Below are 23,058 nucleotides of genomic sequence, written 5' to 3' on the forward strand. Positions count from 1 at the left end.
CGAGACACCCGATCGGGACGAGACACCCGATCGGGACGAGACACCCGATCGGGACGAGACACCCGATCGGGACGAGACACCCGATCGGGACGAGATCGATATCGAGCTCCTGGGCGGCGACCCCTCGCACTGGCAAACCAACGTCTTCGCACCCGCCCCGTCCGAAGACCAGCCGCTCTACTCTGCATTTAGCTCGGTACAGACCTACCCCCACAACCCCAAGAGCGTCGCAAGCACACACTCCTACGCGATCGATTGGAGTCCGGAGCGTATCGTGTGGAGCGTGGACGGCACGCAGGTCAGGACGTTGCTCAAAGGTGCGTCGTCGTCGCCCTTTACCCCACAAGCTCCCCGTCGTGACGCGTGCACTCTGCAGCGGACACGATGAAGAACGGGGTCCTGCACTACCCGTCGCACCCGTCGCGCCTGCAGTTCGGCATCTGGGACGCCAGCGAGGAGGAGGGCACATCAGAGTGGGCACACGGGCCTATTGACTGGGACACCGCGCCGAAGCGGATGGCGGCGGTGTTCTCGAGCATCCAGGTCGAGTGTCCGTATTGAGTTTGCGTTTCGAGTCTGCTGCCGTTTCCTCTGTCCACAGTTTGATGTATGATTTCCTCTTGATATGCATCGTCTTCGCCGTCTACCCGTTGCGAGCCACCTTGGATAGACAGCAATGCGCTCGAAAGCACCCAGGGCGAAGCCTGGTCCGACTTCCTCAGCATTCCCCGTCGAAATCTGCGAGGCTATCATCGACAACCGTCGAGATTTTCGATGTGTATGACTCCGATCTAGGTGTTGCGCAGATCGTGCAGTGTCCGAGCGTCTGGTAGGGAGCTTCGGGGTCCAGCAAGGCGATGATTGGGTGGTAGGTCGTACGCCTACATGCGAGCCATGCGCAGCGGCAGAAGGAAGAGTCTGAGCCAATATGCTCCTGGTGGATAATGACGAACACCTAGGCAAACCGAGCAGCACGGGATTCTTGCGCCCGGTCAAGCTCGCGACAAATTGGGAGGAAAGCTGGCACCAACGGCATTGTATTGGGCGCTTCGACAAGCTACGTACAAAAGAGACCATCATAGGAATTCGCACCTAGTGAGATAGCAGAGAGACATCCTCGGCGAACGAGGATGAGGCTTGACTCGGTGCCGTTCAACCACTGCTGAATTTCCCAGCACTACAAGCTGGCTTTGAGGCATTCAAAGTCATCGACGTTGAAACATTGAAGGCCGTTGTCGTACAGATCCCGCGAGCAGTGAGGGCACCGAAGGTGGCCAAAGTTAACATTCTCGAGGTCGCAAGGCCTGTCGTTTGCATAGAGGGAATGTATTCTCAAGACAACAAAGGAGGGGGACTGTAGGTCAACTTCATGGTGGGAGTCGGGGAGGACGCGTTGAAGCGCCGAGTCCGTCGGAGTCGGCTCCTCCTCCTCCTCGACCACATCGATGCTTCACTTCGTTCAGCCAGACAATCAAACTATATGGTGAATGCCCTCCATAATATTTCATAGACACAAACACGACTGGCTGGATTGTACATCGGGACGACCAAGACGACGCGGCTCTTCGTACAGTAACACATCATCCTCGACGGGCTGCGGAAGATCGATGGCAGTCATGCAAGCAGAGTTTCGGAGACGTTTATCAAATCGTTGGATTTACATCCAACCTTGACATATATGTTGCGACCTCCAGGCTTATCATATTCAGTATGTTCTCCGTGCTGCACTTCTCTTTTCTTGAGGCCCCGGTACGGCCGATACCGTACTCAGGTCAAGCTCCTGCGAATCGTTCAGGTCTTCACGCACCTACAACTCACTCATGGTCTTGCTATGATGGCTTTAACGGATCTACACTCGTTGGAAAAATTGACAGCAAGGCTGGGCTTGTACCCGCTGCCAGTTCCACTCTATCTTGGACAGAGTTTGTCTCAGTCGCACTTAGGGAGGCGTCGGAAACGCAGTAGCTGCGAAGTTAACCTTCGCCCTGATGCTTACAACGCTCTTACGCATCGCTGACAGCAATAGGGCTCGCCGGACACCGGAACATAACCAACGCAGTACTCATGGATTCGATCCCAGGCTATCCTCGATTCCTCTAGGTCACCTCCCGCAACGCACACACCATGCCTGCAATGCCTCCTACTCTGCCTCACACTGAATTATCCGACTCTCAAGAGACACTCAGTCATCAAGCATTCTCAGCCTACCTGGCCTCGCCGAACGATAGGGCAGCTGCTCTCGACGCTCTGGTGGACAGCTTCGTCCTGGATATCTCGCACACGGCCTACGAGAGACCAAACATCCGGAGCAGGACCCCATCGCTATCTGCTTCTCGCCCAACCCTCGTTGGCAACCGAAATGCGCCCACTGTGCCCTCATCCAAGGTGGTTATACTGTCGGAGAAACCGTTGGAAAAGCCTCGACCAAGTAAGAAGCGGAGGGTGCTGTACCTGACGCTAGGCGTCGCCGGTGTGGTGATCTTCATGCTCTTCCTTGCTCTCTTCCTCCCTCTGTACTTCACAATCATCCGGAAGCCCAGTTCTTCAGCGGCCAGCTCTTCGCCATCGAGCACGGCTACCTCCACCACGAGCACAGCGTCTCCGACTAGCACAGGCGCACCGGTAGCCACGACTGGCGGCGATGGGTCGGTCATTATACTCTCAGATGGCACCAACTTCACGTACCACAACCCATTCGGCGGATATTGTGCGCACCTCTTCCCAAACACCTCTGTTCGTTCTCATGTGCTGACAATGCCGTGTCGCGACTCGCACTTACAGGGGTTCAGGATCCCACGAACCCGTACAACAGCAGCGCTCGCGCACAGTCATTCACCCCTGCGCTGAACGAGTCGTGGGTCTACTCGAAGGATCAGATTCGTGGCGTCAACCTGGGCGGCTGGCTTGTCCTCCAACCGTACATCGTCCCGGCATTGTTCGAGAAGTATCAGAATGTCACCTCGAGCGCTGGGCTACCTGGCGGGCAGGTCAACGACGAGTGGACGCTCAGTGTCGCGATGCGCAACGATACGAGCGACGGAGGGGGGATCCAACAGATCGAGGAGCATTATAGGACGTTCATCGTGAGTACCACATCATCTCCCTCCCGCTTTGCTCTCCTGAACATTCAAGACGGATGGTGCAGACCGAACAAGACTTTGCTGAGATTGCCGGGGCGGGTCTCAACTGGATCCGTCTCCCCATTCCATACTGGGCGATCGAGACCTGGCCGGGAGAGCCCTTCCTTGCCAAGACATCGTGGAACTACGTCCTGCTCGCATTCCACTGGGCACGGAAGTACGGTCTGCGCATCTTTCTCGAGCTTCACACCGTTCCGGGATCGCAGAACGGTTTCGACGACTCGGGCCGTCTGGGCACGGTCAACTTCCTCAGTGGGTACATGGGCATCGCAAACGCGCAGCGGACGATGGACTACATTCGGTATATCGTCGAGTTTATCAGCCAGGAAGAGTACGAGGACGTTGTGCCGATGTTCGGGATCTTGGACGAGCCGCTCTTGGAGGTCATTGGCCGAGACCAATTGACGCGATTGTGCGTATTCTTCCACGCCCGCTGGGGATCGAGAGGTAAAGGCTAACGTCTTTCCTTCATCCGACGCATGTCTTCATGCTAGCTACCTGCAAGTGCATGATATGATCCGAGGCATCGTGAGTCTGAGTCAGATATGCTAACGATAAGCCCGTGTTGACCCTCACCCTCGGCTTGCAGACGGGGATTGGGAAAGGCCCGTACATCGTCATTCATGACAGCTTCCAAGGGACAGCTTCATGGGCGGACTTCCTGCCAGGTTCAGATGTACGTCGCCCCCGAAAGACTTCCCTTCACGAGTCTTACACATCATGTAGCGTATAGTCTTGGACACGCATCCTTCTGTTTTACACGCAGGAGTAAGTCTCAAGGCACTAGCAGCAGCTCGAGTGATGCTGACTAATTTTACAGGTACCCACGAGCGACTTCAGCCTGCCCCTTAGTTACTGGCCCACAGTCGGATGTATCGCCTACTCAAACAACCAGTCCCAGTACGATTTTGGCGTAACAGTCTCGGGCGAGTTCAGTGCGGCGGTCAATGATTGCGGAAAATGGGTCCTCGGCATAGGACAGAACTCTACCTCAGCGGACTGTGACGTCTGGGACGACTGGCCGAACTGGACACAGCAGAGGAAGGACGGCGTCGAGACGTTCGTCATGTCGCAGATGGACTCCATGGCGCTTCCTGGGTACTTCTACTGGACGTGGAAGATTGGCAACTCCTCGGTTACTGGGAAGGTCGAGGCGCCCTTTTGGTCGTACAAACTCGGCCTCGACAATGGTATGTCCTTGTGATGTCACGACAATAGCCAGTCTTACGAACCTCGTCCTGTCAGGTTGGATACCCTCAGACCCTCGAGAAGCACTCGGGACCTGCTCATCCCTCGAATTTCCCCAGGACCTTCCTTGGAACGGCACGTATCAGGTCTGGCAGACAGGAGGCGCGGGCGCCGGGACGATCGCGGCGACCGCGGTCGCTGCCTTTTCGCAATACCCTCCGCCCTCGTTATCGAATGTCAACGGTGTCAACCCGACGCAACTCCCCGTGTACACAGCGACGGGCGTCGTTCCAACACTGTCCACGCCTACGTTCGCGTCGGCCACCGTTACTGGCGGCGACGGATGGGCTGATGCTGCGGACACCAGCCGCGCCGCAGTGCAGATCGCGGGATGCGTATACCCGAACGCATGGGGTCCTGCAGTGGGTTCTACGGCTGTCGTGTGCGGAGGCTCAACTGCACCGGGCACAGCTCTGAGCAGCATTAGCGCAACTTCTACATGAAGGGGGATGGGTGCTGTAACACTCGTTGCGATTCGGGTTCTAACATGACTCATGTGGACTCGAGAGTAAATAGATTACATATCACAGTACAGTATGTCTGAACATAGTAATGTCGAGCTTGAGGGTCATTCGGCATGCCCTTGAAGGTGCGTGGAATACTGCTTACCTGTAATACGACTAAACAAGGATTGAGTTTGTGCCAGGAGTGGCGCAGAATCCGTTATCCATCCGGCCGCCACAGCTACCGAACATGTTGCAGGACCCGTTACAGTCGGAGCCGTCGCAGAAGGCCACGTTATCACTGGCACTTAGACAGTTCGTGTCCGGGGCGTAAAGGCACGTCGGACCGCCATAGTAGACAGTGCAGGGGCCGCTGCAGATGCTCCCGACGATTTTACTACAATAGATGACCGTCACGTCTTCGGCCGAGCGTGGGGCGTTGCGGTCAATGGGTTTCCCAATGAAGGTAATGTCCGCGTCCGTGGTGTCGAGCCAATGGTAGAGTTCGTCTGTGGTGACGACGTTAGCACCCTGCTCGAAGGGAAAGTGAGTGCACACGAGTTATCATCATAAATGAGACGGACTGACTGGAGTAGGATTGGGAATCACCGGATGGACCATCGCAGCGACGACGGAGACAACGACGGTTAACGTGGTGGTGTAACGCATGGGTGCCAGGTATGGGACTGAAAGCTTGACGGTTCGTTCAGTATGGGAAACTGATGGCGTTCTGCGTCAGGTTTTTCGTTCTTTTATCTAGTCCCGGCGAGTAGCTGGGACGGGTCCGAATCGGAACCTTACCACTGCTCGGATGCAGTTATATCTCGAAATGAGGTTCATCTCTCGTACAGGTCCCGCTTCTAAGGCTCGCCTTCGCCACAAGCCGATCAGATGCATTGGTAAGAGAACGCGTTCTCAGATGTCCTATCGACAGGTTGAGGTCTACTCTTGCAGTCGGGATGTCTCTCGGCCCCGGACAATCTCACCCACACCTCCCCTGACCGACTCTAGGATTCCTACCCGTTCTCGAGGTTTCATTAGCTCCCCCTCTTCTCTGGAACTCGCCCGTTCGACTCGAACATGACGAATTCTTCCCCGTCCGATCAAATTCGGTGATCATATGCTGTCGAAGGCGCTCCTCCTGAAGTTGCATCTAGTGCACTGCCAGGACTCGAACTAGTTTGCGTTGCCGCGTGAGTCGATATTCGCCTGCCGTGCGCTGGCGGACTGACGTCTCTCAGGAATGAGCTTCGTCTATGTTGCCGTAGGATGGATTGGCCTCTTCACCCGATGCCTACCGCTTGCGCTTCTCAAGCCAGGTTCCGCTCCGTCACACCAATGGTAATTACATGTCTGAGTATCATCACTAATGATACATGCAGATGAGAGTGGCTACACTGACGGAAAATGGGATTTTGCACCTTGGAGTAATGACAACAATGGTTAACCTTCGCCAGCCCACGGACGTACGTAGTTCGCAGCTCACCCAACTTGCTAGCTCCTCTAAGACGGCGGGACGATGATAGAGTTTGTACCTGGAGTGTAACAAAATCCTAGGTTCATCCTAACGCCGCAGGTGGCGAGCTGGTTGCAGCTCCCGCTGCATCCAGAGCCGTCGCAGAAGTCAACATTGGCGGAGGCCCCAAGACAGTTAGTGTTCGGGGCGTATAGACAGGTCGCACCGCCAACGTATACCGTGCAGGGAGCAACGCAATCGTTTCCGCTACGCTGGCTGCAGTAGAAGACCATGATATCTTCGGCCGAGAGCGGGGCGTCTCTATCTATGGGCTTGCCAATGAACGTGACGTTCGCGGTGTCGATCGTGTCGAGCCAATGGTAGATTTCGTCGGTGCTCATGATGCTAGCGACCTGCCCAAGCGAATATGTGAGTCGACACGATATATACGCTCAGATATGGACTAACCGAAGCAGGCGTGGCAGTTACGTGACGACCCGCCGTAGCCGCGACGATAACGGAGGCAAGAGAGACTAACTTCGTAGTGAAACGCATGGCGAGTACTTGTAGTTCTGGCTGGTTTGCTGAACTGATGTTCTTCGTTCACTGATCCATCCTTATATCCTATTTCCTTCCTGCTGATACAGGTTCGAGCCGGAACTCTATGTCTTATTCCGTGGACAAGGTTTCATCATACCACGGAGATGTTTTTCCCGTGCATGGGCTTCCGACTGCCTCAGGTCTGTCTGAGCCAGCTAGGCCAATGAACGAACGCGTCCTTAGATGCGTCTTTGACAGCCTGAGGCCCATGATCGGACGCATTCGGTACGTGTCCCGGTCATCTCTCCCCCAAACCAAATCACCTTCCTACCTACTCGTTTCGAGGCCCATCCAGCGCGAACACTGCTTTAGGTGCTCTCCGTCGCGACGTGGGCAACCCAGTCCCGTCCAGTTCGTTTCACCTCACGCTCTTCATCGAATTCCTCTAGACAAGGGTTTCTCCTTCCCGGTTCTTGCTCTATCGTCAGCATCTCCGGCATCCGAGCAAGTACGGCCCACAGTGATTGGAGCAGTAATCATTAGATGGGCCATTGCAGAAAAGACTGCAAGTGCGAATCAAATACATGGTAAGTTCGAGAGTTAGCTGTTGGTTCTGGCTGAATTGCCGAACTGATGTTCTGCGGTGTCCTACTAGTTATATTCACTCGGGGCCTTTCTGGTAGGATAGGAAGTCCGAGTCGGAAACCCTACCATCCCTCGGACTCGGATACAATCGCATCAAAAGACGGCCATCCCTTGCCCGTGCTATCCATTCTCGGCCATTCCTCCGCCGCCTAATCGCCTCAGACCTGTTCACATGAGCTAGAGCACCAGCGAACGTGCGATGGAATTCGGAAGCCTGAACTTCAGGAAGCACACCTCACATAGCCGGGACCCTCTTGTTTGTTCCTGAGATCCATCACGGCACTGGATGTCACCCGACGCGTCGGATACTTTCCGCTCTAAACTCCTTGAATCGCTGCATGCTCTTTGGAGACTCCTCCAAGGTGTCACGGAAAAATTCTCAAAATCGTCCGGTCTGCAGGAGTCTCTGACAATCATGCGTCCAAGGTTATTCGAATCCACCTATCCATGCCTCGCGCCGGGGTAGGGAACCTGAGAGTACACCGGGCCTGCGGTGAGTCAGTCGGGGGTATAACTCGGACGGATACCCTAATGCACCGAGCAGACCTGCCTCCGCCTGGCTTATGCACTGGCCTTCACTCCCATTGCCCAGACTGTTGAAGGTAGCCTTCCTGTAGCTTCGGTGTTTGAAAAGTCGATTCGATTGGTTACGACATCCCGCGACTCACGCGGTTCCAATTTCGCTCACTAAGTCATTGGTCGTGTGAAAGCTGCGTGCGCCGCTCGCGACAGAATACAAGGATGGAAGACACAATCTCAATACGAATCATATTTGTACATCAGAGTGACTACATAGGCTAGCAACCCATGACACGATTATTCTGCACTGGCTAGTGTCAAGCGTCAGAAAGATCCGAGTCTGCAGGCTACTGATTCTCCCATTCTCCCAGCTCACCTGAAGTGCTAGCTTCCTTACGACGGGGGCACGATGATCGAGTTGGTGCCCGGGGTGTAGCAGAAGCCATTATCGAGACGGGTCCCGCAGCTGGCGAGCTGGTTGCAGCTCCCACCGCAATCGGTGTGGTCGCAGAAGCCGACGTTGGCGGTAGCAGAGAGGCAGTTCGTGTCCGGAGCGTAGAGACACGCCGCGCCGCCATTGTAGACGGTGCAGGGGCCGCCACAGACGTTCTGGGTCCGGTCGCTGCAGTAGGTGACGATCACGTTGTCGGGGGAGGGCGGGGCATTGGGGTCGATGGGCTTCCCAATGAAGGTGATCTTGGCGTCGGTCGTGTTGAGCCAGTCGTAGAACTCGTCCACGGTGACGAGTGAGGCCAACTGCGCAAAAGGAAGACGGTGAGTGAATGCAAGCACTAGACAGTCGAATTTGGAGACTCACGGTGGTAGGGCTGGCCATCACTTGGGAGATCGTCGCAGCAGTGACGACGAAGACGAGAGCGGTGAACTTGCGAGTGAACTGCATGAGTAGTAGTGGGAAGTCGAGGTTGGTAGTTCTGGCAGTGTTGCTGAACTGGCGTTCTGCCTCAGATTCGTCGTCCTTTTATTCATTTCCGTTGTTGCTTAGAATGTATGTTCTGGGTCTCCTGGTATGATGAAAGCATAAGAGAGGCACCTGGATCGAAATCGTATCACCTGTCGGATGCTATTCAATCAAATGTATCTTGTGCTTTTGCTTCTTTGCCATGGACCCGCCGTACAATCGCCTCGGGGCTGTCAGGCAGATACGTATACGCGTTCTCAAAAGTTCTTCTACGGCATTTTGACACCGCTGGCAGGATGTGTCTCGGTCTTCAGGGCGACCAATGAATTCGTCCTTGTACGTTATGACCATCCATTCTGATTACCGTTTGAATGGTGTCCGATGTGTCGAGCTCTGCTCTTTCCGATGCTGTTCGGATCGCAGACTCGTTGTGGGACTCCAATTAGGGGTTTGTCCTGCGCCAGGTTTCCCGTCATGCTTTATCCTAGTATGCATTGCCGTGTCAATGTGATTGACATCGTAATGAGTACACTTACTGTTGACCACGACAGCTTGTGCCAATGACGCGGGATCGACGATGTTGGACACGGTACCGTTGCACGAAGAAGGTCCATCAAGCCGGATTCCGGGGCCAGTCGAGAGCTGGGATCGTAGACTCCGACGTCGCGGCGAAAAAAGCCATGAGCGAGGCGTTGAGGCACCGAAAAGCCTGGTGTGTACCTTGTAGGTTCTTCCGCCGGACCGGCGATCACCTGAGACCGTGGCATAGTTGACTTGCAAGAGCAAGACAGGGGACGAGGCTGGTGGTGATCTGCGGGCTAGACGTGAGGCTCCTACTGCCGTGACGGCTTAAAGTCGTGGTGCAAAGAACTCAACAGTAAATCGGAATGAAACTGAAAGTCGGTGCGGGCTGTGTGAATTGGGGTTCAACCGGACCGGAGGAAACTGCCATTAGGGTTCAGCTGAGACAAGCGCGAGTACGTAGGACAAGGTTTCGCTTACCTTCTCCGACCCCTTGTCGCCGACAAATGCCCTCCAAAAGATCCAGAGACATATAGAGCTTGGCTAGAATACTTGCAGCAACGAGTGCGGTCTCGAAAGAAAACGAGAGCGAGAGCCTAGATAGATTATCGCCGAGCTGCTTGGACGGGACTGGGCTAGTCCCTGGTTGCCCAATAATACCTGAGACCGGCTTGGTAACAAAAGGGTGGTCCAATCAAGGGTGTATTCAGACAGGGTTGTCGATGTACGCTCGACTGTTTCTGTTCAAGTTGTGCGATCCTCTGTTCTTGGGACTCGGACGTCGGACGTACTCAGGCGTTAACCGTTGTTCCGCAGGGAGAAGCGACGCATAAGATGGTCTCGGATCGGCCACCAGAATTTTGCAGCTTGATTCGGAACCGCAGGAGGGGATTGAGGTCAAGTATTGCCAGACAATATTGGATGTTACTGACCAAGTTGTACTAGCCGCTGCTCAAGGGGTTGATGGGCGCTGACGTAATTGTCCGTATTTGGAATCTCAAGCGCCGCAATTCAGGCTCGCGCTTATGTTCGTTCGCAAGTTTGACTTGAACTACTTCATCTACCACTGCCTTGAACCGCCATTCACCTGCTCCGCTGAACCTATAGTTCACAGATTTGCCTGTGCGTGTCTGCGGGTACACGAAGGGAACTGCGGTGGGGTACTGAAGGCGGTCGCATCGTTCGATACTGACACAGTTCCTCGACGTCCCCACCAGGTCCTTACTACGCTTGGAGCATCATTGACAGTTCTCTGTTTCTATCAAACGATGCCCGCTAGAAGACTGCTTGAGCAGAAGCTGTGACGCTACTGTACCCATGTCCCCCTATGGTTCACATTTCGTCAGCTCACCTATCAACCCACCTCGGGCGCCGGATATGCTAAAATCGCCGCGAGGGTAAACTGCACTACATGTCCCAAGGTATGCCTCTGCCCCACGTTCTTGAGGGTCTCCATGTCTCCCAAGGTCGTTCGTGGTACCAGATAGCGGACACAGATTCCGGTGAAGTACAGGGTGAGTGTAGTTTTGTATCCCTATCCTGCATCATGCACTCACCGTCACTGCACGCAGACTGTAATTGAGCCTCCGCAGGCTCCCCATTTTACGGCTCCATAGTTCGCAGCAGTACGACGAGCGTGCGGAGACAGACGGAGGAGCCAGCTGTGTGCGCGGGGTGATTTTCGTATGTGTTGCTCCACTTCAGTGTCTGTATGGTTGACCGACGGTGTCACAGTCAAGATGCTCTATTTGCGCCTAGCGCTGCCCTGGAGGCGAGATAAAAGGTCGACACTCGAGGGACAACCCCAGTACAGCAACAGAAAGCATTACCACCCAAGCAACAGAATCTGCTCATCATGCACTTTACCACCAAGTTCACCACTCTCGCCTTCGCCGTCATCGCTGCGATGGTCGCCCAGACTGCTGCTAACCCCGCTCCCGTGAGTGTCAAACATACTATATGGACTATCCCTCTGTATACGCACTCGTCGTATCTGCAGGTTGCCAGCACCGTCAGCACTGACGAGTTCCTCAAGTGGCTCGACACGACCGATGCCGACATCACCTACGTCGGGAAGCCCATCAACGGCTCGGTCCCCCGCGCTGCTGCCGACATCATGGTCACCTACTGCACGAAGCGCACCCAGAACGTGTGCGGCGGGACATGCACCGTGTACAACGGTGGATCGACGTGCATTAGTGCGCCGGGGACGGCGTGCTTCTCGGCGACGGGCAACGTCGGCTTCTGCGACCACGGCGGATGCAGCGGGAGCTGCAACCAGCTCTCGTCTTGCGGGACCCGGCTCGATAACGGGTTCTGCTCGACTCCGGGCACGTCTTCCATCATCGTGCAGGCTTGAGTGCGAGCTGCGCATATGTGAGTTGATTCATCTTGCATTCAGTGAGCTGCATGCTGATCCGGATGACCAGTGAAAAATTCTGCTTGGTCATGTATCCGTAGAACGTTCCGCACGGAATGATATCTCCTTGTGTCTGCATGCGGTTCAGGCACTGCCTTGGCTCGCGAAGCACAACGGCGCTCAAAGGAGCGCTGGTAGGGTGGGATATCAGTCGATGAAGGTCTCGAGTTTGGCAAAATCGTCGCGTACTCCAAGCTTCCGAAGCTCTAAGCATGATTCGTGCAAACGTATCGCAGGCTGACTTCCGATGCTGAGCTAGTATCGCAGGTCTGTCACACCTCCTTTTATTACGAGATGAAAACTCACGAATCCCGAGCTCGCTCAATAATCTCCGTCCTGATATACTTCGAGTCCGATCGTTTTCCTTGCGAGGTCGGAGCGCGGACGCGGCGTCCTCAGCTGACCCTTCAGCGTTAGCGCGGACGGACAAAATGAGAGCGGACATGCTCGTATGTAATCAACAGGTTGCTTCCTCGTGGGGTGTTTAATTGCTGAAAAGGGTCTAGCTGTGTCCACCTACTCAGTTCAGTAGTCTCTCGACAGGCACCTCTGTTTTACCTCCGCGCTTTGACCGTCGTCCTTCCCACCTGATCGCCTCCCCGAACACTCTCTTTATCACGGCTACTCACAGACCTTACTTCTTCCTCTTCTCCCATGATGTCTCTCGAAGAGAAGCAAGGCGACTCGGAGTACGAGAAGGAGATTCCGCTGACAAGCTCTTCTCAGGAGGAGCTCCTGGATGGAGAACTTCTCGCGCAAGACATCCGTCCGGCGGCGGAGAGGCAACTCGTGCGCATCCTCGACATGCGTCTGCTCCCGACGATCATCCTCATCTTCATCATGAATTACATCGACGTACGTCTCCTTTCCCTCATAGCTGTGTTTTCCTACTCAGATGACATTGACTGACACTCTGCTGCCCTACACACCACGCAGCGTCTCGCAGTGACGTCGGCTAGGCTCAAAGGTCTGGAGCAGGACCTCGGGCTAACAGGTGATGCTCTCGGTGTGTTCATATACGCCGAACCGTTATTGCTAACCACTACCCGGTGCAGACATCCAATATTCGACCATCCTCGCTATCTTGTACGCATCGTACATCCCAGCCAACATTCCGTCCAATATGGTGGGTCTAGTACCCTACTCTCGAACGCTCGGATCGTACTGACCAACTCGTAGATTCTCAATCGCATTTCAAGGTGGGGGTGTGGAAGATGAAAGGTACATCATGTCAAGACTGACGTATTCTCGCGCAGGCCATCCTATTACATCGCTATATGCGTCGTTCTCTGGGGCTTGACAAGCGCGCTCACTGGGGTACGTCACATTCAACTGCCTATCGAGCCTAACTATGTGCGAACTTCGATGACACCTTTCCAGATCTGTCGAAATTATACTGGGATCGTCGTCGCTCGGGTGTTCCTCGGGATTCCTGAGGTGAGGATCCAGAAGGCTACTTATTCTCGTGTAGCTAACCGACGTAGGCAGCGTTCTATCCAGGAGGAGTGTACCTCCTCTCGAGGTGGTACACAAGGAAGGTCCGTCCTCACTTATATAATTCGAGAGAGCAATTCCGTAACGGACCAGCAGGAGCTCTCCTTCAGGTCCGCCATCTTCTACGCGGGTCTGATGATATCGAATGCATTCGGAAGCGTAGGGTCCTGCATTCATCTTGAAGACGTGCTATCTCATCCGGCTTCTCTTGCAGCTCATGGCCGCCGGAATCCTATCCCGTATGGAGGGGAAGCTTGGCATACGCGCCTGGAGGTGGTACGTCTCCAGAGAGTTCCCATTGCACCCTTAGTGCGTCTGACAACCCACTTGCGTCAGGCTGTTCTACATCGAGGTATGCGGTATTGCGTCAAAATCGACCTCTCTTTGATAACATTAATCCCGATGGCAGGGGTCAATTACAATCGTGATTGGAATCCTTGCAGTGTGAGTGACAGTGGATCTCGCCTTCACCATGGTGACACTCATCATGATAACCACTTTGTAGCTTCATTCTTCCGGACTATGTACGCCAACCTACAGACGTCCTCCAGTACTTCGCTCACCATCCAGATCTATAGCCCAACAACACTCGTTGGCTCAGTCCTGCTCAGCGCCGCCTAGCTCAAGTCCGCCTTGCTGAAGACGCGGGCGAAGCAGATGAGGATATTGGAAACAATTCGTATGTTATTCTCCACATTGACTCGCTACGACTAGCTACACTCGCTGATAGTATCCCCCTCGTCTCCGGAACAGAGCCTTGAAGGGGTTGACCATGGCGGTGAAAGACCCAAAGGTGCTGATCTTCGCCGTCATGACCTGCTGTCAACTGCTTGGAACAGGGTTCACAACCTTTTTCCCAACGTACGCCCCGACTGCCCTGTCACCCGTCTTTGATCTTACTCTTTCATACAGCATTTCTGGGACGCTCGGGTTCTCGTCAACTGTGACACTCCTCCTGGCAGCGTACGTGGCACGAGTTGGAGATACGGACTCCGAGACCACACTGATCGTTCACACCATAGTCCCCCGTGGATTTTTGCGACGATCGTGAGCTGTATCAACGCTTGGCACGCCGGTACGACTTCCTGCGAGCATGGATTATGTTTGTTTGCTCCGTGTTGACCGTCCCCCCAGACCGCACAGGGGAGCGCTATCTCCACATGTGTATACCTTACTGGTGTATCATAATCGGGTACATCGTCGCGATCAGCACCATGTCGGTGCCCGGACGGTACATCTCCATGTTCCTCATGGCAGGCGGATCCGCAGGTACGTTGCGAGTCTAAGCTCTGTTCCCACGGTCTTCTCACCTCCAGGCCTCCAGGTCACGCGCTTCTACTTGTCTGGCTGGCCAACGTAGTACCTAGACCGCCAGCGAAGCGCTCAGCTGCCATTGCCATCGTGAACGCGTGCGGGAATATCGGGACGATGTCAGTCGCATTGGCTTCTCCCTTCTCAGGGTGTACTAACGGACGTGGGTGCTGCAGGATCAGCTCTTTCGTATGGAAGGTGGAATGGAGCCCGCAGTATCATCAATCCATGTTCGTTGGAATCGCCGCACTCGCTCTCGGGACTTCTCTTGCCACTGGTGAGTAATCTCTGGCATGTCCGAGTCTGCCCGCATGTAGTTCTTTGCTAACCTCTTCGGACAAGTCATCCGATGTGTCCTTGCACACGAAAACAAGCAGCTCGAGCGCAAGGAGCTTCTCAACTTGACTGAGGAAGAGGAAGAACGCATACGAGAAGCTGCTCGGTTGGAGGGGATCACGTACGAGGATGCGGTGGTTCGGAGGCGCGGCTTCCGTTATCTCCTCTGAACGCGGTATGGCTTATGAAAATCATGTGAACGCAAATAACACTTCGCAACATAATCCGAGTCACTGTCTGTACAGCAGGTTTCTAGTGCATGAAGCAAGGAACATCCTGCAACGACGCGCGCTCATCAGCACTTTGAAAGTGATACAGGCATCCATGGATCGCTCACCCAATATTGCCGTGCAACGTTCAGAGCCTTAGAACGGCGGGACATTGATGGACGCAGTGCCCGGAGTGTAGCAGAACCCGTTGTCGAGCCGCGTCCCGCACGTCGACAGCTGGTTGCAGCTCCCACCGCAGCCGCTGCGATCGCAGAAGCCGACGTTCGAAGTAGCCGCGAGGCAGTTCGTGCCCGGGGCGTTCAGGCACTTCGCTCCGCCGTTGTAGACCGTGCAGGCACCGCCGCACACGCCCTGGGTGCGCTTGCTGCAGTAGGTGACCATGACGCTGTCGGCAGCCCGAGGGGCGTTGCGGTCGATGGGCTCGCCGATGTAGGTGATGTTGGCGTCGGTCGTGTCGAGCCAGTTGAGGAACTCGTTGGGGGTGACGATGCTGGCGACCTGCGAGAGAGGGGGGGGGCGACATTGAGTCATCATGTACGAATTGCACTGAGTGAGGCAAAGGACGTACGGGAGCAGGGCTCGCGGCCACATAGACCGTTGCAGCGACGACGGCGAAGGCGAGAGTGGTGAACTTGGCGGTGAACTGCATGGTGAATGCGAGAGTGGGCTGGTAGTTCCTGTTGGGACTGCCGTTCTTTCTCGAGTCCCCAGCCTTGATATACCCATGATCCCGCGTCTCTTTCCAATACTGGTCGCATGGTGGTAGTATTAGACACTGGGATTCAGTCCATTTGACGACTTGGCTTCCACTTTGGTGCCGCAAACGGCGGCACTGTGGATGCCAACTTTGTCTGTGTAAAGCGTCTCCTAGGTTGGCAGCTGCCGCCAGAAGAGCGTTCTATCATGGGGAAGCCTTCAAAGACGCGCCTCGACAGTTGTAAGACGCAGATACTGGGCCAATGAGCGAGCTCCTTTTCATCTGAGTAGCATCTTGAGATGTCATGCGGACCTGCGACCGACGTGTGAGTCCGGCTCTATGACTGTGAAGAGACCCCGTCAACTACACAATGAGAATACGATCTGAAGTAGAATAATTGGAAGCACATTGGGGGTGAAGTGGATTGCGTGCAGCACCAATCGGTACTGCTGTTCTCAAATTTCCTACAATTTTCTAGCGGTATCCTTGGGAGGCCACCCTAAATCCCTAAAACCTGGAATGCGGCGTGAGCTTCGCATACGGACATGGATATCATTAGACTGAAGGAAGTTCTTACCGGCGGAGAGAGAGGCCGTGGGTAAACTCCAAGGAGCCAAGAACACTGCGCTGTCGAAGAGACCCTGCGGTTCACCGACCTGCCTCGGAAATGTCGTCGCCATGGAGCGCCGACCAGATAATCCCGAGGTCAAGGTAATGGCCATGACATCACTTCTGGCGACGACTTCCCGACCATTAACGGAGATAGATTGTGTTGGACCGAACAAGGTGGGTAGCGGGAATGCCAGTTGAAGACCGGGGCTAGGATCGAAGGACATGCAAAGGCGTGGAGGCCCGTAGTCGAGTACACTGACGTGTCACAGGGCGAAGCAGACGCTGAGCTATATGGGAATTTGACGCTGTCTCGTGTCTTTGCCGGTCGCCTTGAGACAGGAGATTGAGTTTTGGCTCTCCAGAACCACCCGGAGAAAGAGCATGAGCTCAACATGAGTTCGGAATTCTGCATTAGTGTCAGCGGCATGTATTCCAGTCCATTCACCCCACTAATCAACGAGAACGTACCCCGGGTAAATTTCAAACTCTTGAAGGGCTTCCCATTCTCTGAACCCATGAAAGTCAGGTTGAATTTGGACGATTGCTGCAAGTTGCCGCAGCGCCTGCGTTTGTTTTGGGATTAGTCATCATCGGATATGGCAACCCAAGCGCTGGGGCCTGGACCTGACCGACTAGCAGTAACATCGTGCTTCGCCTCCTCCGCCTTCCTAGTACTTGATGTCTTCGCTCTTTTCTGCTGCACAGACTACCGAACACGATGTTAAGTGATTCCCAGTAAGATAGTCCCCGCAGTGGACTAGAAGCCTGTACGCAGCTAGCATCCGATCGCAGGGATGCGGGCGTAACTTCTGTAAGTTACTCCTTCGGGAAGGCTTGTTTACCTTTATGTGGAAGATCACATTGAGATTCGCGGCTTCAGCAGCTATTTGGGCTCAGCTCCATTGAAGCACACATGCCGAGTCGTCTTCACCGTATACGCGCTCTATGGCCTAGATAAGGAGGAGTCCCGGAGTCCATTCGTATCCCACCCCACTCTATGGCTCTCGAGAGGACACACGACGTTAAGATTGAGTGCTATGAGCACGAATCCTCCCCCAGCCCTGGCACACAAGATGGTGAGCTGCTCGCACCAGACGTCCGTCCTGCAGCAGAGAAGCAGCTCGTCCGCACGCTCGATATGCGTCTTCTTCCGGCACTCATACTCATCTACCTCATCAACGGCATTGACGTGAGTCCCTTTTTCCGCCCTACGACGTTTCTGTGTTGACACTCATCTTCTCCACCGCTCATACCCGTGTCGTGTGGCTCTTTCCAGCGTGCTGCGGTTGCATCTGCCAGGCTCAAAGGACTGCAGCAAGACCTCCTGCTGACCGGTGAGGCAACAACGCTCGGTGTCGGCACTGGCGACGATAACGACTTGCTCCAGATATCCAGTACGAGATCGTGCTCGCCATCCTTTACGTGTCCTACATCCCAGCGCAACTCCCGTCAAACATGGTAAGTCTTAACCGGTTCTTTTCATGTCTATTCGAGCTCATCGTCACGCAGATACTGAACAAGATATCGAGGTCCGTACAGACCAGATGACGGCACAACTCTGAGTTGTCCATCTGAAGTACTATCCAGGCCGTCGTACTACATGTCGGCGTGCGTGATTTTATGGGGCGTAACGAGCGCACTCACTGGGGTACGCGCCTTAATCTCGTATGACGCTCTCTCGACATTGACTGTACCTATGCAGGTTGCTCACAACTATGCCGGCATCCTCTCCACGAGGCTATTTGTTGGGCTTCCAGAGGTGCTCCCGATCGCGGTACTCTAGTTTTACTGGCTCACCAGATCAACAGGCTGCATTTTACCCCGGAGGGACCTACCTTCTTTCACGCTGGTATACAAGGAAGGCAAGTTCTATTGCTTGGGTTTAGCTTCCCTCGTTTCCGTTGACGTCGTTGTAGGAGCTCGCTCTGAGAGCTACAATCTTCACGGGGGGTGGCTTGATCTCAATTGCATTCGGAAGTGTGCGTTCCCATGCTCCCCGTTCGGTGTTATTCCTGATCTTGGGTCCTTCGCTCGATGGCCTAACGTATACGTGGATATCTTGACATCGCTACAGTTGATAGCTGCGGGTATCCTATCCAGCATGGAAGGCCAAATGGGGATACGCGCATGGAGGTGGTAAGTATAACGTATGCCGCCGCTTGCTCCGGCTAGTATTCGCTGACAACGTTGAACGACAGGTTGTTTTACTTCGAGGTATGCGACAATCAGCTATACCTGGGCCGCCTCCATTGACATAGTTGGCTAATGTGTCTCAGGGTTCTATTACTATCGTAATTGGAATCCTCACTGTGTGAGTTAAAACGAGTCGTCTCCCTCCATGATGATCCTGACACTAGTCTCCCAGATTCCTGCTCCCGGATTGGGTGCGTACGTTCTCAACGTCGACGCACGGGTCTTCTGACTGTCGGAACTGCGGCATAGCCTCACAACACTCGATGGCTAAGTCCAGCTCAGCGTCGCCTAGCACAGGTGCGCCTGACGGAGGATGCGGGAGAAGCAGACGAAGACAATGGGTCGGACTCGTACGTTCGATCCTGGCAATGGTCTTTTTGTCCTCACGCTAACGAGTTCCGCTTGAACATGTCGCAGAATATTTAAAGGGCTTCTTATGGCGTTCAGAGACCCGACAGTGTTCATTTTTGGAGCCGTGGCGTGCTTCCAGCTGGTTGGTGGAGGCTTCGTGGGCTTCTTCCCGACGTAGGTCCAGATGAGGTCATCACGGGCAAGCTCTTCTAAATAGGAACCACAGAATTGTAGCAACGTTAGGGTTCTCAACGACCGTCACACTGCTCTTGGCTGCGTATGCATTTTTTCCGTATGTGTCGTGAGTAAGCTGACCTAGTCCGCTACATTCGTACAGTCCTCCTTGGATCATAGCGACAATCTTCAGCTGCCTCAACGCATGGCATGCAGGTGAGAACCTCGGGGAACTCAAGATGTCCGTGCCAGGTTTCAACTGACACTTCGCGCCCACAATGCGAACCAGATCGCACCGGAGAGCGTTATCTCCATGTTACTGTGCCGTACTGGATGCTCTGCCTTGGCTACGTCATTGCAGTTAGCACGATGTCCGTACCCGGGAGATACATATCAACGTTCATCATGGCGGCAGGATCCTCCAGTACGGATCTGCCTTTCATCCCTCTATACTGCGCCTCATTGTCGCTCTCAGGCTACCCCCTCATGATTGTCTGGCTTGCCAGCGCGGTGCCTCGGCCGCCTGCCAAGCGCTCCGTTGCCATCGCCATAATGAATGGGTGCGCGGGCGTCGGTGCGCTGTGCGTCACCCCCATCATCGTTGACAATATGTACTGCTCGCTCATAGCTGTGTGCTGTTGAATTCCGGGGTAAGCTCGTTCATCTGGAAGTCAGAGTGGGGCCCGGAGTACCGCCCGTCCATGTTCATCAGCATGGGTACCCTAGGGCTCGGGGCTGTGCTGGCCACAGGTGCGCCGCCTTCCTTCAGATAGATCGTACGAGAGTTTGGCTCATACCTGACATATACCAACCACCTCCCAGTCATCCGGTGCATTCTGGCACGTCAGAACAAGAGGCTCGAGCGCGAGGAGGTGGATAGTCTGACGAGCTCTGAGAAGGAACGCATCGAAAACGCTGCTCGCCTGGAGGGACTTACGTACGAGGACGCGTTGCAGCGGAGGCGTGGGTTCCGATATTTGCTATGACTTGTTTTTGGTTTGACTCGTCTATTGGGTGTGCGGCAAGTCTAGATGCGGAGTGCTCGTCGTATAGCATACAGGCCTTTGTATTGCCAGCTGACGTTTGAATAAAAGTTACAAGTATCGCCTACCCGGTCAAAAGTCAGCTGTATGAGACATCAGGCCTCAGGAGTCTAGACCGGCGGTTGGTATAATTGCCACGTGGAATTATTGTCCGTAAAGGGCAGCTCAGACGCGCGTTTCGGTCTCCTCATACCTCACCTAGCTCGGCCAGGGACCACCACGACCGCTTTCTTCACAACTCGACGTCGTGATAGTGTATGTTTTATGCTGGTAGGGACTTATTGTGCGAGAAGAATTGCGCACGACTTCGCATTGCGGTGAGTCATCAACGAGAGGAGAGGGACCAGTGCTAACGCCGCGTCGTACTGCCCGAAGGCAGTGCTTTGACAGGGAACTGATATCTACCTGTTCCGATTTTTACCAATGTGAACAGCCGGCTTCGACTACATCTGTCGCCGCAGCGCATGAAGTATCGACATCGCATCTCGCAGCACCCCGTCAGATATCCTACTCCTCTCTGTTGCACGATGGGCACACGCGGTCACCGATATAGCCGACTACAGGCTTGGTAGTATTAGAGGGGTCTTCGGTACGTCCGCAACTCATCTGTTGACTTGTCCTCGGATCCCTTTCGGCGTGGAGTATCGCAACCTTCCCCGCGCATGCCGCAGGCGTTTCGGGGTGTCGTACAATACGTCTATCAGTGTGGAGCTCATGGCCTTGTCATGGACTGCTCAGACCCCGGAATCGTCTCTGTGACCCTCCACCTACCGTATTTAGCGGACGCGACGGCCAACATGGCGCGGCATCATGTCTGCGAGCACGATCCCACTCCACCACGAATGCTGTCGCTGTCGACCAATGCTATGTATCTAAATTTGCATCTAATTGGGAGACTAAGTCGGCCATATCTATGTCTAGCAGCTACTAGGCGCCAGATGTCACAACACATTACTCGAATCATTAGGGTCAAGATGCGCAGGACGCACTTACACGGGTGTTGTTCTTCAGGTGTGCGATTCGTTTTCATCGGCGTGCTGTCGCTGATACTGCACTCTCTCTGCGCACCCTAAAGATGAAGATGTATGGAGTATCAGACGGCTGCTCCATGTTCCCCGCCGCTCGGTCACACAACGCGGATGCAAGGCAGGTCTCGTAGAGACTGGGGCTACACACAAGGGCCCTTGTCCGACGTGACAGCAAGCATCCACTCCCATGACAGTTGGGAACTCGGCTCCACTCCTCCTGTCGGCCGACCGTCGTGAAGGCAGTATTCACTCGCAGTGCCGGAGAGACATAAAAGGCGGCAGGAGACGGCGGAGAACGTCAGTTCAGCCACACCAAACACTACTATCCCCCAAGCATAACACTCCAAGCCTCAGACACTACTCATCATCATGTACTTCACCAACAAGTTCTCCACTCTCGCCTTCGCCGTCGTCGCTGCGATGGTCGCTCAGACTGCTGCCAACCCCGCTCCCGTGAGTGTCAAACATACTATATGGACTATCCCTCTGTATACGCACTCATCGTATCTGCAGGTTGCCAGCACCGTCAGCACTGACGAGTTCCTCAAGTGGCTCGACACGACTGATGCCGACATCACCTACGTCGGGAAGCCCATCAACGGCTCGGTCCCCCGCGCTGCTGCCGACATCATGGTCACCTACTGTACGAAGCGCACCCAGAACGTGTGCGGCGGGACCTGCACCGTGTACAACGGTGGGCCTACGTGCCTCAGCGCGCCAGGCACTACGTGCCTCTCGGCCACGGGCAACGTCGGCTTTTGCGACCACGGCGGGTGCAGCGGGAGCTGCAACCAGCTCTCGTCGTGCGGGACCCCGCTCGATAATGGGTTCTGCTCGACCCCGGGCACGTCTTCCATCATCGTGCAGGCTTGAATGCCCACGCTGCGGATCGAAGCGCCCTGCGGTTACGTGAGTCGATCCGCCTTCTTTGTTGCTGCCACGCTGATATACTGTATCAGGGAAACGTTTGACTTGATCATGTACTCGTAACAAGTTCTCTGCACATATTTTGATCAAGTATCTTCGTTTGAATGCCTGTGTGAAGCATACATCCACCTCGGAAGCATGTGCAACGCTCGAAGAAGCCTGAGTAGAGTGGTGAGCATGGGACGATGATGTCGACCAGGTGTTGCGTTCGCGTGTGATGAAGTCCTACACTCCGCTCCCGCGATGATACCGCACTTCGCCTGTATGTGAGGTGAGTAACGCCGATCCGCCTTTGTCCACTACCGATTCTAATGAAGCTATGTCTAAACGCCTTCCCCTAGTTCCCCTTGTGAGGTGCTTAGGGCGTGCCCATAGAGCTATACCAGTTACTAGCACTGTTAGTCCTGCACATGTGCACATCATGTGCTTCGGTGCCCCCAGCTTCCTTCAATCAATCGCCGGAACAACTTGAGAAGCCATGTTCGCGGGGTGCTCTCGGGCTCCGGTCCTTACTGTTGCACACCGCGGAGATCCCTGGAAGCTCCTTCTCAGGTGATACCCCACTGACCACGCGGTCCACCAACTGAGGTGAGAGTTCACGAAGCTGTATGAGACTAGCTTACTCCTGCTTACCCCCGCTTCTCTGATGTCTGAGTCCAAGCGAGCACGACTGCGTCTTCAGAAGCAGAACCAACATAGCTTCAATCACCGCTCCACAGGCACGGCGGACTGACAGACTATATACCTACTCGCTGCGACCAGCGCGATGCGACGTGAGCGGTCTGTCCCTCCTACCTCTACCTTCCTCTCA

General features: G+C 54.7%; 10 protein-coding genes across 10 annotated transcripts in view; 6 read left to right on the forward strand and 4 right to left on the reverse strand.

Moving 5' to 3' along the window:
- Positions 1 to 1,016, forward strand: part of L226DRAFT_616607 (glycoside hydrolase) — a 1,811-nt gene extending 795 nt beyond the window's left edge. The window contains exons 4-5 of the mRNA XM_067686930.1: positions 5 to 317; positions 377 to 1,016. Of these exons, the coding sequence (XP_067530426.1) occupies positions 5 to 317; positions 377 to 561 (498 nt within the window). The 3' untranslated portion in view covers positions 562 to 1,016. The remainder of the gene's footprint in view (positions 1 to 4; positions 318 to 376) is intronic.
- A 1,447-nt stretch (positions 1,017 to 2,463) lies between these two features.
- Positions 2,464 to 4,839, forward strand: L226DRAFT_493815 (glycoside hydrolase). Its single transcript, XM_067677465.1, has 8 exons — positions 2,464 to 2,707; positions 2,782 to 3,083; positions 3,146 to 3,552; positions 3,635 to 3,668; positions 3,730 to 3,816; positions 3,867 to 3,908; positions 3,961 to 4,330; positions 4,386 to 4,839. The coding sequence occupies exons 1-8, from the start codon at positions 2,485 to 2,487 to the stop codon at positions 4,829 to 4,831; spliced, it is 1,911 nt and encodes a 636-aa protein (XP_067530427.1). The 5' UTR covers positions 2,464 to 2,484; the 3' UTR covers positions 4,832 to 4,839.
- A 13-nt stretch (positions 4,840 to 4,852) lies between these two features.
- On the reverse strand, positions 4,853 to 5,494 carry L226DRAFT_266015 (uncharacterized protein). Its single transcript, XM_067673428.1, has 3 exons — positions 5,420 to 5,494; positions 4,998 to 5,365; positions 4,853 to 4,928 (listed from the first exon to the last, which is right to left on the reverse strand). Exons 1-2 carry the CDS (start codon positions 5,450 to 5,452, stop codon positions 5,009 to 5,011), a joined length of 390 nt encoding a protein of 129 aa, XP_067530428.1. The 5' UTR covers positions 5,453 to 5,494; the 3' UTR covers positions 4,853 to 4,928; positions 4,998 to 5,008.
- Positions 5,495 to 6,219: 725 nt separating this feature from the next.
- L226DRAFT_616609 (uncharacterized protein) lies at positions 6,220 to 6,869 on the reverse strand. The gene is made up of 3 exons (XM_067686931.1): positions 6,756 to 6,869; positions 6,318 to 6,700; positions 6,220 to 6,252 (listed from the first exon to the last, which is right to left on the reverse strand). Exons 1-2 carry the CDS (start codon positions 6,840 to 6,842, stop codon positions 6,335 to 6,337), a joined length of 453 nt encoding a protein of 150 aa, XP_067530429.1. The 5' UTR covers positions 6,843 to 6,869; the 3' UTR covers positions 6,220 to 6,252; positions 6,318 to 6,334.
- Positions 6,870 to 8,209: 1,340 nt separating this feature from the next.
- L226DRAFT_616610 (uncharacterized protein) lies at positions 8,210 to 9,255 on the reverse strand. Its single transcript, XM_067686932.1, has 3 exons — positions 8,809 to 9,255; positions 8,368 to 8,747; positions 8,210 to 8,302 (listed from the first exon to the last, which is right to left on the reverse strand). The coding sequence occupies exons 1-2, from the start codon at positions 8,890 to 8,892 to the stop codon at positions 8,385 to 8,387; spliced, it is 447 nt and encodes a 148-aa protein (XP_067530430.1). The 5' UTR covers positions 8,893 to 9,255; the 3' UTR covers positions 8,210 to 8,302; positions 8,368 to 8,384.
- Positions 9,256 to 10,804: 1,549 nt separating this feature from the next.
- L226DRAFT_539488 (uncharacterized protein) lies at positions 10,805 to 11,892 on the forward strand. Its single transcript, XM_067681691.1, has 6 exons — positions 10,805 to 10,853; positions 10,916 to 10,946; positions 11,004 to 11,115; positions 11,167 to 11,371; positions 11,432 to 11,808; positions 11,862 to 11,892. Exons 4-5 carry the CDS (start codon positions 11,288 to 11,290, stop codon positions 11,789 to 11,791), a joined length of 444 nt encoding a protein of 147 aa, XP_067530431.1. The 5' UTR covers positions 10,805 to 10,853; positions 10,916 to 10,946; positions 11,004 to 11,115; positions 11,167 to 11,287; the 3' UTR covers positions 11,792 to 11,808; positions 11,862 to 11,892.
- Positions 11,893 to 12,358: 466 nt separating this feature from the next.
- L226DRAFT_539489 (MFS general substrate transporter) lies at positions 12,359 to 15,233 on the forward strand. Its single transcript, XM_067681692.1, has 20 exons — positions 12,359 to 12,706; positions 12,788 to 12,845; positions 12,907 to 12,977; positions 13,031 to 13,050; positions 13,108 to 13,168; positions 13,232 to 13,288; positions 13,336 to 13,389; positions 13,442 to 13,504; positions 13,560 to 13,621; positions 13,682 to 13,697; positions 13,755 to 13,789; positions 13,851 to 13,869; positions 13,924 to 14,024; positions 14,099 to 14,206; positions 14,258 to 14,308; positions 14,368 to 14,420; positions 14,480 to 14,614; positions 14,670 to 14,775; positions 14,833 to 14,933; positions 14,999 to 15,233. Exons 1-20 carry the CDS (start codon positions 12,509 to 12,511, stop codon positions 15,160 to 15,162), a joined length of 1,533 nt encoding a protein of 510 aa, XP_067530432.1. The 5' UTR covers positions 12,359 to 12,508; the 3' UTR covers positions 15,163 to 15,233.
- Positions 15,234 to 15,357: 124 nt separating this feature from the next.
- Positions 15,358 to 15,753, reverse strand: L226DRAFT_471155 (uncharacterized protein; the record flags this gene model as incomplete). Its single annotated transcript, XM_067676357.1, has 1 exon — positions 15,358 to 15,753. The coding sequence occupies one exon, from the start codon at positions 15,751 to 15,753 to the stop codon at positions 15,358 to 15,360; it is 396 nt and encodes a 131-aa protein (XP_067530433.1).
- A 1,474-nt stretch (positions 15,754 to 17,227) lies between these two features.
- Positions 17,228 to 20,327, forward strand: L226DRAFT_616614 (MFS general substrate transporter). Its single transcript, XM_067686933.1, has 21 exons — positions 17,228 to 17,342; positions 17,412 to 17,720; positions 17,808 to 17,865; positions 17,919 to 17,989; positions 18,041 to 18,053; positions 18,112 to 18,179; positions 18,234 to 18,290; positions 18,340 to 18,393; positions 18,448 to 18,510; positions 18,606 to 18,667; positions 18,730 to 18,745; positions 18,808 to 18,842; positions 18,897 to 18,915; positions 18,974 to 19,074; positions 19,142 to 19,249; positions 19,302 to 19,352; positions 19,413 to 19,465; positions 19,539 to 19,673; positions 19,725 to 19,830; positions 19,905 to 19,999; positions 20,072 to 20,327. Exons 2-21 carry the CDS (start codon positions 17,529 to 17,531, stop codon positions 20,233 to 20,235), a joined length of 1,521 nt encoding a protein of 506 aa, XP_067530434.1. The 5' UTR covers positions 17,228 to 17,342; positions 17,412 to 17,528; the 3' UTR covers positions 20,236 to 20,327.
- A 1,362-nt stretch (positions 20,328 to 21,689) lies between these two features.
- L226DRAFT_575332 (uncharacterized protein) lies at positions 21,690 to 22,193 on the forward strand (the record flags this gene model as incomplete). The annotated part of the gene is made up of 2 exons (XM_067685173.1): positions 21,690 to 21,773; positions 21,834 to 22,193. 2 exons carry the CDS (start codon positions 21,690 to 21,692, stop codon positions 22,191 to 22,193), a joined length of 444 nt encoding a protein of 147 aa, XP_067530435.1.
- Positions 22,194 to 23,058: the final 865 nt, after the last annotated feature.

This window comes from Lentinus tigrinus (assembly GCF_003813185.1).
Source record: "Lentinus tigrinus ALCF2SS1-7 unplaced genomic scaffold L226scaffold_43, whole genome shotgun sequence".
NCBI lineage: Eukaryota > Fungi > Basidiomycota > Agaricomycetes > Polyporales > Polyporaceae > Lentinus > Lentinus tigrinus.

Excerpts from the sequence above, each read along its gene's own strand:
- L226DRAFT_616609 (XM_067686931.1), bottom strand. The coding sequence starts at position 6,842 with ATGCGTTTCACTACGAAGTTAGTCTCTCTTGCCTCCGTTATCGTCGCG. Across the intron at positions 6,701-6,755 it reads TAACTGCCACGCCTGCTTCG|GTCGCTAGCATCATGAGCAC; the intron begins GTTAGTCCATAT and ends TCGCTTGGGCAG.
- L226DRAFT_616610 (XM_067686932.1), bottom strand. The coding sequence starts at position 8,892 with ATGCAGTTCACTCGCAAGTTCACCGCTCTCGTCTTCGTCGTCACTGCT. Across the intron at positions 8,748-8,808 it reads TGATGGCCAGCCCTACCACC|TTGGCCTCACTCGTCACCGT; the intron begins GTGAGTCTCCAA and ends CCTTTTGCGCAG.
- L226DRAFT_539489 (XM_067681692.1), top strand. The coding sequence starts at position 12,509 with ATGTCTCTCGAAGAGAAGCAAGGCGACTCGGAGTACGAGAAGGAGATT. Across the intron at positions 12,978-13,030 it reads CCAACATTCCGTCCAATATG|ATTCTCAATCGCATTTCAAG; the intron begins GTGGGTCTAGTA and ends ACCAACTCGTAG. Across the intron at positions 14,207-14,257 it reads TTCACAACCTTTTTCCCAAC|CATTTCTGGGACGCTCGGGT; the intron begins GTACGCCCCGAC and ends TCTTTCATACAG.
- L226DRAFT_539488 (XM_067681691.1), top strand. The coding sequence starts at position 11,288 with ATGCACTTTACCACCAAGTTCACCACTCTCGCCTTCGCCGTCATCGCT. Across the intron at positions 11,372-11,431 it reads CTGCTGCTAACCCCGCTCCC|GTTGCCAGCACCGTCAGCAC; the intron begins GTGAGTGTCAAA and ends TCGTATCTGCAG.
- L226DRAFT_616614 (XM_067686933.1), top strand. The coding sequence starts at position 17,529 with ATGGCTCTCGAGAGGACACACGACGTTAAGATTGAGTGCTATGAGCAC. Across the intron at positions 19,075-19,141 it reads GAAGACAATGGGTCGGACTC|AATATTTAAAGGGCTTCTTA; the intron begins GTACGTTCGATC and ends AACATGTCGCAG. Across the intron at positions 19,831-19,904 it reads TGCGCGGGCGTCGGTGCGCT|CTCGTTCATCTGGAAGTCAG; the intron begins GTGCGTCACCCC and ends TTCCGGGGTAAG.
- L226DRAFT_493815 (XM_067677465.1), top strand. The coding sequence starts at position 2,485 with ATGCTCTTCCTTGCTCTCTTCCTCCCTCTGTACTTCACAATCATCCGG. Across the intron at positions 3,669-3,729 it reads ATGATATGATCCGAGGCATC|ACGGGGATTGGGAAAGGCCC; the intron begins GTGAGTCTGAGT and ends CTCGGCTTGCAG. Across the intron at positions 3,909-3,960 it reads CTTCTGTTTTACACGCAGGA|GTACCCACGAGCGACTTCAG; the intron begins GTAAGTCTCAAG and ends CTAATTTTACAG.
- L226DRAFT_266015 (XM_067673428.1), bottom strand. The coding sequence starts at position 5,452 with ATGGTCCATCCGGTGATTCCCAATCCTACTCCA. Across the intron at positions 5,366-5,419 it reads TGATTCCCAATCCTACTCCA|CAGGGTGCTAACGTCGTCAC; the intron begins GTCAGTCCGTCT and ends TTTCCCTTCGAG.